Source organism: Sminthopsis crassicaudata, chromosome 1 (genome assembly GCF_048593235.1).
Source record: "Sminthopsis crassicaudata isolate SCR6 chromosome 1, ASM4859323v1, whole genome shotgun sequence".
In the NCBI taxonomy this organism is placed as follows: Eukaryota; Metazoa; Chordata; class Mammalia; order Dasyuromorphia; family Dasyuridae; genus Sminthopsis; species Sminthopsis crassicaudata.
In genome coordinates this window covers 415,483,085-415,495,857 of record NC_133617.1, presented here as the reverse complement: position 1 = coordinate 415,495,857, position 12,773 = coordinate 415,483,085, and the positions used below count along the sequence as shown (strand labels likewise).

Below are 12,773 nucleotides of genomic sequence, written 5' to 3'. Positions count from 1 at the left end.
AGTTAAAATATTATATATTTGGTAGGTGGTTAGTTTGCGAGAAGCTGAACATAAACTAAATTTAGAAAATGAAGAAATTAAAATGAAGGTTCAGGAACAAGACAACAAGATTCGTGAACTGGAGTCTGCATTAGAGCACCTCAAGCTGCAAAGTGACAGACAGCTAACACTTCAATGGAAGGAGCATGAACAAAAGATGCAGTTACTCTTGCAGTATTTCAAAGGTATTTTTTCTGTTTGATGAAATGTATGAATGCTTGCAGGAGGGGGGGATAGAAGTACAAGAAAAAAAAAAGCTTCATGTGGGGAAGGTGTAAGAGTACAAGAGATAAAATAATGCATAATTGTTAAATGTACAGTTTTTTAATTAATTTTTTTGATGACAGTTACTACTTTTTTGTCTGGCCCAATTTTCTGCTGATGACAAAATTATTAGAATCTCTAACTGGATTGCTCTTAAAAATTTACCATATATTTATAATGATGATTCAACATATATCCAGTTGATGAGATATGCTACAATCCATCAATAGGTACTTGTTGTCAGCACACATTGACACATTGGAATCCCATTAGTTAGCTCTGACGGAGTAATTCTTCAGTGTATTACTTGATCTCAGGGCTAATACAACCAAGAAAAGCATTGTACTAGTGACAAAACCTATGTTAAGGACTTCCTAATTCCCCCTAACTGTTTAGTCCTTATTCCTGAGTCTGAATCTGAGAATGAGTTACTAAGAGGATCCCAAAAGAAGTAATATCAGTACAAAGTCAGTGGCTGACATGGCGACTTGGAATGTTAAGACAAACTGTATCTTGTGACAAGTAACCAAAGCAACCAGTTGCTCCCAGGATGAGATTTTTTTTTTTGGTAAGGGTCTTTTAATTTACTACATTTAAACATACCCATATTGTGTCTTATTTTAAATCTTTAGAAAGTGATTTTTAAAATATTTTTTACATTATTACTGCTTTTAAGCACTATGCAAACTAAATAGGATTCTTTTTGTATATAACTTATTTATGAAATTATACTTCCCACAAGTTTTACTTGAAAACCTTAAAAATTATATAAGCTTGCTAATTCACATCCATTTTACACATGCGTTCAGGAGAGATAAAATAACAAAATATTGGGTGTGATTTGCATATTGACCTAAAGTACACACACACACACACAAAAAAAAATGTTAAGACCACCAGTAATGAACAATTTTCTCCCTGAGTCATAAAAAATTTATTAAACTCTATGAGGCAGCACAGTATAATGCATAAGAGAGCTGGCCTCAAATAAGGAAGACCTACCTATCCCTGCTCTATACTGATTGTAATTAGTCCCAAGATCTAGGCAAACTCTCTAAGACTGTATAAATTATAAGCAAGATCCGAACCTACTTTGAAAAGCTTGCCCTTTTTTCCTCTCTTTACAAATATAGGAGGAAAGGATAGAGTGCTGGCACTAGGCTTATTTCACATTGAGCCTTAGATAGCTGTGTAATCCTGGATAAGTGAGTTAATCTCTGCCTGCCTCAGTTTCCACAATTTGTAGAATAGGGTTTATAACAGATCGTTAGGGTTTTTAGAGGATAAAAGAAGATATTTTAAAAGAACTTTGCAAATCTTAAAGCACTTAATATTATTTTATTATAAATTGACTTAAAATGTAAAATGAGTATATCTCAAATTCTTTTTTTAACACCTTGTATCCTACCTAGCACACAGATGACCTTGGATTTTCCAAAGCTGTATAAGTTAAATATAATCTCTTGTTGATCCTAACAAATTAGAAACATCTTCACAGGTATTTCCTCTGAAGACTAAAGAAGATAGACTGTATATATCTAGTCATTTGAAGATCAAGCTAGCTGAGTATTAAACGACCTATCATTAGAAGGCTAGAAACAAAATAATTTGAGGGTGCAGAAATATAAAATCCTCTCAAATGAAGACAGGTTGTAATCTATTTTGGTGGAAAAAAAACCTACCAAAACCTTCTGAAAGTAATTGAAATCTCTTTATAAATAAGAAAGTAAATATAATATATATTTAAACTATCAATAACTTTAAAACAATAAATCAATCAATTGAATAGTTTTTTAAGATATTGGGAGTTATAAATAATGTCAACCATACTGCTTTTCTTAAGGTCACCAAACTAATCTTTAGTGAATTAAGAACATTACCCAGGACATGACACTATAAGCTGTAATATTCAGTAGAAACTTTAATTTTGAGACCAGAATTCAAACTGTACCAGAAGGAAATGCATTCAGGTTACAGAGAGATATTGACTATGGAATTGTATATTCTGAGAGACTTGTACATTTCAAATATTGGGTGTTCCAAAAGTCTTAGTGAAGTTTTTAACTTTTGGTAACTCATAAGTATTAAATCTATGTGTATGTAATTTGGGTATTGTGTGATATTTAAGTTGAGAGTCAGATTTGTTTTTTACAGAGCAAGATGGAGAAAGTATTATGGACATCTCAAAGATCTATGAGGAAAAAATTCAACTGCTAGAAAAAGATCTTTATTTCTATAAGAAAACCAGCAGAGAACTAAAAAAGAAGCTTAAGGAGTTAGTAGAAGAAGCACCTCGGCAGCAACCAACTGGACGTAAGATTTTCAATATTAGTGTTTTCCAAAATGTTAACATTATTGTTCTAATTCTAAGTCTAGAAACCTTATCTAACATTTATCCAGGTCTGTTATTCCTATATGTAATGAGAATAGTGAGAAAATCAACAAGATAAGATAAAGGTGTGCATGTGTATATGATGTACACACATTTGTTTATTGTGTGTGTGAAACTATGCATTTGTGAAAATTATGTACATTCCTTAGATCAGTGTGTCTTTTCCATTGTGATACCTTGAGCATTAAGTAGTACATTAAAATAATTTATTGTTGAGTTGGGCATTTCCTTTTTTATGTGATGGTCACCCAGAATATTGAAAAATTGCCTTAAAATACAAAAGTTTATGATATAATGCACACACTTTTAAATGTAATACATAAAATAAGATGAAGTTATTATTCACATTGCAAAAAGAATTAGCCATAGCATTCCTTCAGATTGAATTCCTTTTAACTTTATTTTGTTAATAAAAATGGCGTGCTTCACAATAACACTTAACATTTAAAACCTAAAAGAACATTTGATTGATAAGAGCTACATAAACCTTTAAAGTGAGGGTTAGACCAATAGACCTAATCATGTTCTTCAACTTCCCTATGATTACATGTGGAATTTTAAAGTAGTAATATAATACATATTCATCTGTGTGTATACATTATTGTTTCATGTATGTATTGATAAAGAAAATTTTAAGCACTAAATTTATGAAACTCAATATTTTAGAAAATAGGTTTTTGTTACATTTATAGACAATAATACATTCTGTCAAAATAGAGCAAATGTTACTTTTTTTATTAAACCAGTATTATAATAGCATTTCTAATATAGTAGATCTACTTGGAAGAAAAACTAAGGAAAATAAGAAGGAAAAACAAATATAATCTATAAAGCATATGTGGAAAACTTGACAAATATCTAAACGAATCCATTTTATCACCACAGTAATTTGGCTTTCTATTAAGAGACCTAAGGCTTTAAATGGCCATAGAAGTTGAGAGAAAATATCATTAAGACATCTTTCTCAAAAAAAATAAAAATATAAGTATGATATGGTAGAAAGACCACTGGATCAGAAATTAGAAGACCTAAGTTCTAATTCTAGGTCTGTGATTATTTTATGTGACCTTGTAATAATCCTTATATGTTCTCTGGATCTCAGTTTGAGTATCATAATAACTATTCTGCCTACCTCACAGGGTTGTTGAAAAGAGGTATCAAGTGAAAAGTACTTTGAAAAAGGTAAAATGCTATATGTGTGCAAAGTATCATTATTGTGGAAAACAGACCAGTCATTTGTTGGGAATAATTTTGAAGATAGTATATTTATAGCAGGAAATTTTTATATTAATGGATTATTGTAATGTAATGAAGTTATACCCGGTTAAAATGAATTATAAAATTTAACAATTAAAATATATTTCATTTTGAATTAACTATAATGGATGTTAAGATCATTGGCTTTAATTTGATACCTGAATCTGTTTCAGCTCTTTCTACCAGTCCCCCAAATTATTTATACTCTATGCATATGCATATGCTATTCAGACAGCAGAATATTTTATTGCTAGAATTTCTTGGTCTATTTTTTCATATCTATTGTACATATATACATATACATATATATATATATCTTATAGTATCTTTTCCAATGCATTAATAGTTTTATACTTAAATGTATTACTAATTTGTTAGTAATAATAATTCCCACCTGTTAGCCAGTTCTTTTCACTCTTCATCACTTATCCTAAGTGAAGTTAGTTGGAAAGTGTGGGTCCTGGTATGTAATTTTTTTAAAAAAATCTTTAAAATGACAGAGTCGTTTAAGTCTTTAGAGTGATTTTTAGCAATAATTAGCACTCCCATTTATCTCAAATTGTGATTTTTGCAATGTATAGGATATAACATCTTGACTAACTAATAAATTATGTGAATCATAATTTATATATCTTTTTGGTGATTCTATGCTTCCTTTTGGAAAGAAACAGGTCCCTGAGGTAGCATTAATGGAACTTAGTCTTTATTTTAAATATCAGTAACATGTTACAGTAATTTAGTCTCATCTGAAGGTCAGCTTACATGAGCTGCTTGTCCCAACATGACAGAAAACTGGTAATGTAAAAGGCTCTTTAACATCATCCCTTTTTCCTCCCTTGAAAGCTTTCTTTATGAAACGTTTAGACATTTATGGATGTTATATCTAAAACTAAAAAACTGCCAAAATTTGAAGGAAAAAAAAACATTTAGGGTTATTCAAAATCATTAACATTTTTTTATTTTCATTTTACAGATGAGGCCAGAAAAGTTAAGTTATGTGTCCAAGATCACTCAGTTATTAACAAGGCCAGAACCACAAATTGGGTCTTTTTTCTGATGAAATGATGAAATACTTTTTTTTAAAAAACAACTGTGCCAGACTTTCTGCTGTTTATTGATCAGCAGTCCTTTCAATTTGCAAGATACTGTAAAGATTACTTAATCCAGTCCATTCCCTTTTTAATATGAGAAAACAAACAAGGAATCAAACCCTCAAAGGCATTAAGTAACTTTTGCCAACTTGTACAATGGCAAGTTGGGACCAGAATTTAGATTTGACTCAGTCTAATTTGTTTGTTTTTCCAGCAATCACTTGTCTCCCCAGCATTATCACCTTGCTTTCTCCTTGTATGTGTGGGTCTGCGAAGGGCAGACAGTGACATGGAGGTTAATGTAAATTCTCAATAGCTATGCTAGTAGAGTGTCAGCTTCATGAAGGAATGTACCTGGTGATAACAGACTGAGGTGGTTGTTCAAAGGCCAGGCTAATTGGTAGGCCTTTTAGATAGTGTTGGACAGGTGTATCAAACTCATGGTGACAGCAGCAGCTCACACGGCTCCAGAGTACTGCCTGGAAACAGATTAACATGTAATTGGGAAATAGTTAACAAAATAAAATGCAATACAACATAACAATTTGTGATTTTCTTAGTCAACATTCAGGGAGTCTGTTTCTATTTGATACCATTTGTGGAGCAGATATACAATGCTACATTTGGAATAAAGAAAATCTGGATTTGAATCTTACCTGAAGAACTTAATCACTATGTGACTCTAGACAATTCACTTAATCTCTATCTGCCTCAAGGTCCTTAACTATATCTGCCTCAGGGTCTTTAATTAGAAAATGGAGATAACAGCATCTGTCTCACTAAGTTGTAAGGGATTAAATGAGATAATATAGGTAAAATACCGTATAAATGTTAAATATTAGCTTTTAATTTTTTTTTTTTTTGCTTTTGGATATTTTGCTTTGGAAACAATGAAACAAAGGGATATTTAAAATAATTCTCAGTCCTGTACAGCCTATTTCTATTTCCATAGTGAACTATGGCAGAAAAAAAATGCTAAGAATCAGGTTTTGGACATTCTCTAGGAATTGCTTTATTGGCACCTTGAATGAAATCTTTGATAAAAAAACTGAGCTGAATCACATCTATGTTTGCATTCTCACAAGAGAGGCCAGGAAAAGACATCTAAGTGCCAGTTTGCTTTAGAGAGACAAAGGAGTTGGTTTTTCATTGTACATACAAAGGCAATAAGAAATAGAATTTCTTGGAACAGTAGGTCAACTTGTCATGCAATAACTATATCTCATCATAAGCAAAAAACCTGACATGAAGATAATTGCAGTTTATGTGCAAGATAAATGTTATAGAGAATGAAAAGGTAGGTAGAGAAAAAGTCTTCAAAGCATATGGCATAGCACTTTAAATAAACCAAGTTAAAATAGTTTGATATTTAGTGACATTGTTGTTACTAAATGTGGGCATGAAGGAAAACAGTGAAAAAAGCATGTTGAAAAATGTTGCTTAGGTTTAAGAACTGAAGGTCAAAAGATTTATACACTACCCAGAGACTTCATGCCAACAAAGAGTCCTCCAGATGATATTAGGGATCGATAGACATGGAAAATGGTGAACAAAAATGATTATCTAGTAACAGAGATGTCTGGTTAATGATGTAGGAGGAGGAGGAACCCTTCCTGAATTATTGGTTTGCATGAAGTAATGCCATCATCTAACTGAAGCAGAGATCAAAAGCTGAAGCAGAGATCAAAATCAGTATCAAGTTTAATGAAAGGATAAAGATGAGAAAACATCATATATAAAATATAATGGATTTAATCTGACATAGGTGAAGAACCTATTTATTGCCTGGAAATGGAAAAAAATTCTCATCTTGATTATCATTTCCAGGTGGAGTTTAACCTGTATTAAGCAGTCATCATAATGAGAAAATCAAAAGACACCACCCAGAAACCACCTTAGCCAACAATTATTTGATTTCCTTTCTGAACAGAAAGATATAGTAATAAAAGGCAATGCCAATTTAAAACACAAATAGTGTGGTTTTTATTTTTTAGGTTTTATTACCTTTATTTTTTACATCACATTCATTTCTTTATATATCTATTCCCCTACCCAGCAAAGTCATTTGCAGATTCTTTGGTAACAAAGGTTAAGAAAAAAAGCTTAGCAAAATTATTGTTACATCACCTACATCTGATAGGATATGTATGCTGCATTCTTTACCTCTTCACAAAAAAGAGAGAAGGTACATTTTCTCATCTCTTCTGGGCCAAGTCATATCATAAAATCACATAGAATTTAGTTATAGTAATTGCATGTTGTCCTTTTTTGTGTTTTCCATTTTTCAGTTTGCATCAGTTTAAGTCTTTCTTTGTTTCTCTGAATTCCTTATATGTTGAAAAAGTACTACTGTGCATATTTGCTAACTATAGGATTTTTCTGTCTTTGACCTTCTTGGGATATATGCCTAGCAGTAGGATCTCAGGTCAAATGATATTTTAATCATTTTTTGTCTTTCCACGATTCCAAATTGTTTTCCAGAATGGTTGAACCAATTCACACCTCTATCAACAGTGTCTTATTGTGTCTTCTTCTATAAATTCATTTGTAAATCACTGTGGAAGAAGACAGCAAAAGATTATGAGCATTATCTCTGTATAGAACATCCCACAGTAGGAGTTAAAAGCAAATCTACAAAAAAGTTGGCATAAGACCTAATTGAGCCAAATCATCCTTGGAACATTAATAGATGAAAAAGACAAATGCAACAAATAGAAGGAAGGCAAAACTCTCTGTATATCTAGAATTATATCACTTTTCATCAGCAGTGAAAGAGTCCACATGTAATAGGAAGTCAAAAATGTCATTTATTAAGATAAAATTATAAATTGTGGCTAGACCAGATGAGGTATCCACCAAGAAAATATATGTTGTATACAATACAATCAATCTTGAAAGGGAGAATAAAAATGGAGAAAATCATGGATAATATTATTACCTTCCCCCCAAAAAGGGCAATTGAAAGGGCCATAATAACCAATTCATATGCAAACTCATCTTTTAATAAAATCTTTGGGAATGATTTATACATTAAGGGCATATACTATTGCAGAACACATATTTAGTAACAGTTGACTGAAATTGCAAAGAATATAACCGCCTACATAGGCTAAAAAACATGAACTAGTGGAGCAAGGTGTGGTACCCTTTAATATTCTTTCCAAAAGAGTCTCTCACATATATGTTTAGATCACACAAAAATTTCTTGATAAACACTGACCTCTTATGGCATGGAGGATGCAGAATCCAAATGGAGGAATGATTATATAAGTTCTTCAGTATCTCCTCTTTTCAAATTAAAAATGCAGTGCTAACTGCATTAAGCCCCAGAACACTCTAGGATTTCTTTGATGAAAAAAATATAGTTACACAAGAAATTAACATTTATAGTTCATAGAAAAAATAACATATTCAAAGTATTATATGCATCTCGATGGTCTTTTCACCTAGTTGGAGATTAGGACTCTGATCTCCCTACCTGCTTTTTAATGCCAGTATTCTTCTGGTGATGCTATAAGAGAGATATATGGTGGGTAAAAACAGGCTATGACACAATCTACATTTATACCCACAGAATTTAAAGATGCCTTAAGGTTGGTTAGGTAGATCCTACAAGGATTACAGGAGAACATAGACAAGAATTGCAAAGGAGAAGGTATGGGATGGACAGCAATCTATACAAGTGGAGGAAATAACTATATTGATGAATCAGATCATGAAGCCATTGAAGAATTACTATATGAAGTTAGATGACATTATCTCCTTATGTAAGAATGTATGTATGCTTGCAAGTTCAGAGTGCTTTGAGTAAATGGCCCAGCAAGTGAAGAAGGGATCTAACAAGATTGCCAAAGCCAAAAGAAAAGCTTATCTTGACCTAGGAGATAACCTTTCTTCTCTGGTAACAAAGAACTTTCTATAACAGTATGGGATAGGCTTAGGAGTAGGGGACTGGCCTCCCATCATGAAAAAAAAGAAAATTTGAGGCTCCAACGTTAGGCATCAATGAGCTCCCAGCATATTATGTTTTTATTTTGATAGTAACTATCCCTCATTATTCTTTATTTTATAGATAACTCTGATAATAATATAGATCTTCCTCACATATAATCAAAACTAACCTGTTTTATTCTATGCCACCATCTAAGCTTTTTTCTTCTATGTTATTTTTCTAGATTTTTTTTGTCTATTATGGTTATTGTGAGTTACATATTTTGTCATCAGTATAAAAACTGCTTTGGTTCATCTTCCCTCTGTATCATTTCATATGAATTTTGCAATATTTCTCTATATTCATGTTTGTCATTTCTAGTGACACATACCTGTTGTGTGACCATGAGAAAAATCACTTGCCATCTCCATGGTCAGACCCAAAATTTCTATTATTTTCACATGGCACAGACCAATAGTTCTCATAGAATGGTGGTTCACAAGATTCTTTCAAAGGGTCCACAGGGCAAAACTTGTTTTCAATGATAGTATTAATATGGTAAATCTCAAAAGATATAACCCATATAGATAAAAGCTCTTTGGAAACCTCAGCAATTTTTAAGATTATAAAGAAGTTTAAGGCACATTTTGGTTTTTTGGGAAGAAGGGTTGCTATTGTGAATTAATAGGGCCTTGGATTATTTTTTTTTTTTGTATGCATAGGTTTCTCAGTAAAACCTTATGGTAAAGTACTAGTTGTAGAATCATTTAATTGAAGGCAACAAACAGTTTTATACCTTTCATTACAGAATGTCCTATTGCTTTCACAAAAGATGGCATCTTTATGCATCTCTACCTGTAATTCAAAAGTATAACAACCCCACCAGAATTTAAATTGGTCACCTCACCATCTCTGTTAATATAATATAAAACGGCATTTGAGTTTTCATTTTCTTTTCTAAGGTTATCATCACTTAAAAGGACTTGTAAGCACTTTTAGATGATTATATGATTTAGGGAAACAAATGCCTCAGACATTCAGACATTGAGAATATAAGGGAGACTTCTTTCAGTTGAACATATATACTTTTTACTCCATTTCAAAGAGTGGAGTATCTGAAGAATCATTTTCCCTCACCAAAGAACCTATTAGTACTAGGAGGACCTTAGGAGAATACTTATTTAGTTTCTGGTAACCATACATGTCTATTCTGCAATGTAAGCCCCAGAAATGGAATATAGAGAAAAACTTGAGATTTCTCAAGAAAAAAGGATCGTGCATACTCTATGCCATTAAAAATGGGGATTTCACTGAAGCTCTGAGATAGAGATGTTTGGTGAGGTATCAGGTATACTCTTGACACTCCCTATAGTAAAAGGGAGTTCTAAGTGGTCTAGAAAGTAATTCTTCCCCCCCCCCAAATATATCCTTGTTATAGTAGAAGTCCCAATTTTTTTAAAAAGGGATAAAACCTTTCTATGTCTTCAGTTTTTCTTCACCCATAATTTGAAGAAAATCTTTGTAAAAGAATGACACGCATACTTAGTATGTTGGAAAGAACTTAAATCCAGGTTAGAAGATCTGGGTTCAAATTCCACTTCTCATGCTTACTATCTACACTCTACTGTAGATGTCTTATTAGCTTCATCTGACCTCAGCTTCCTCATCTGTAAATTGAGGGGGCCAGTAAATTAGAATGACCACCAAAGTCCTTGCCAGCTATAAAATCCCTATGTTCCTTTTAAAATCATAAGTATAGGACAAACTGTAATAGTATTCATTCCTTCCTATGTTATGCAGTTGTCTATAAAAAGTCCATCCATATTCAGCAACACATTTTTTAAATATTAAAGTGTATTTTGTAAAAAGTAACTTAGTTGCCTATAAGCCAAATTATTGAAGCATAACTCTCTCTCTCACTTCTATTTTATTCTTTATTGCCTAACAGTTCACAGAACTTCACCTCAGAAGATACTTTATAGGCTATCTAGTTTAACTCAGTGTCTTAACTTAGTGTCTCACTAAGAATCCTTTTTACAATATTCCAAATAACTTGTCACCTAATCTCCCCTTGAGAACCACCAGTGAGGACAAACTAACTACTTAAAAAACTCCATTCCACTTCTGAACAACTGTTGGGATTTTTTCTTTATTTCATAAAGGCAAAATCTGCCTCACTGTGACCAGATCCATTCTCTGAATCCTGTTTTGGAGAAACCAGATGTCTAGGAAGATCCAGAGCTTTTTAGTACTATAGGAATGTCATGAGTCATATTTAATACAACTCATACCTTCTCCATTTTTGAGTTTGGGGCATTAATCTATGTTGGTGAAACTAACACTGAATAATAAACTTCTTAATTCCTGTTAGGACATTAACATTAAGGTCTTGAAACTTTTCTAATACTTAGGCTATTATAAAATAAGGATACCTTTATAACAACCATTCTGATTTGGAATAGTAACTTAACTCTTTTCTTCCTGGGTTGTTTCTCTTTAGATAATGAAGCTAAAGATGGAAACCTGTCTCAAGAGGAGGCGGGTATCTTTCCAGAAGAATTCAAGTGGGCATCCAGAACTGAAAATATCAAACCCCTTGGGAAAGTAAAAGAAACAGAAAGCCCAGCAAGTAGCTTGAGAACACAACCGAATCCACATAAGTTTTGGGAAGATGTTTCTGAAGTAACTCAGACATCAAGCTCTTTGGCACAAAGTGGGCACTTACTAATCAATGAAGATAAAACAGAAACCAATGAAAATCAGTTAACAAAACCTCACACTCAACTGTTATCTCAACCTCAGACAACTATAAATGTGACACAGCTACCAGGGGTAACCCCTGTAAAATTATGCCGCCGAGAGTTACGTCAGATTTCTGCTTCAGAATTGTCATTACGACGCTCTAATCTTGGAGCTGGGGTTGGGTCAATGGTTGCTGATTCAATTGAAGTTTCCAGGAAATCCACTGACCTAAAGACTTAGACATTTTTATTTAGCATAAGTGACACTGTTTTTTAATAGATGTCTAAATATCTTCCCTTTTTCTATAATATTCTAAAAACAAGTTAATAAGTTCTGTCTTTTGGGAAGGACAGAAATATGTAGGTTCTTTTACATTCCCCTATATCTTTTTATCTTGTGCTTGGAGACTCTGAATTCACATTTTCACTGTAATTTCACAAAGCACAGGATTTGTTTTGTCTTTTTTTTTTTTTCTGTTTTAACATGCAAACATTTTGGATGTTCATTTTTTTTTTCCAGAAACTAAGATACTAAAAGCTAACCAAAGTATAATATCATTTAAAAGATGTTCAAGAAGGTATTTAAATTTTAAAATTAATATTATCTGTTAGGGATAAAGCTAATTACTATTTATGATCTAGAAGTTTGCATCCAAATGAAAACTGGCCTTCCTGTCTGCAAAAGACATCAAGCAATTTTAGACAATGGAGGGCACTCTAAACTTTAATTATTTTAAAGGGTACTTTAAGTGGATTTCAATTTGTGGCATCCTACTCTTCATGTTTTAACCATGTATTCTTTTCCTTAAATTGTTTATTGTCATTATGTTTATACTAAATGTGTTCCATGACTTGTCTTTCCCTATATTCCTTATTTATGCCAGTAGGGCTAGGAGGGAAAGATTCACAGAAAGCCGTAAAAGATGCAAAAATATATTCCATGTAGCAGTAAAATAATAGCAATATAATGCTATGTAACAGTTGAAGGAAAAGAGCGCGGGGTGTAGGATATGATTAAATTGCTTAGAGAAATATTACAATTTCTTTTTAGCTAGAAA

General features: G+C 32.4%; 1 protein-coding gene across 3 annotated transcripts in view; it reads left to right on the top strand.

The window, feature by feature from the left end:
• Positions 1-12,102, top strand: part of KIF27 (kinesin family member 27) — a 111,846-nt gene extending 99,744 nt beyond the window's left edge. For all 3 annotated transcript variants that reach the window (XM_074280155.1, XM_074280154.1, XM_074280156.1), the window contains 3 exons: positions 26-224; positions 2,458-2,616; positions 11,475-12,102. In XM_074280155.1, the coding sequence (XP_074136256.1) occupies positions 26-224; positions 2,458-2,616; positions 11,475-11,956 (840 nt within the window). In that variant the 3' untranslated portion in view covers positions 11,957-12,102. The remainder of the gene's footprint in view (positions 1-25; positions 225-2,457; positions 2,617-11,474) is intronic.
• Positions 12,103-12,773: the final 671 nt, after the last annotated feature.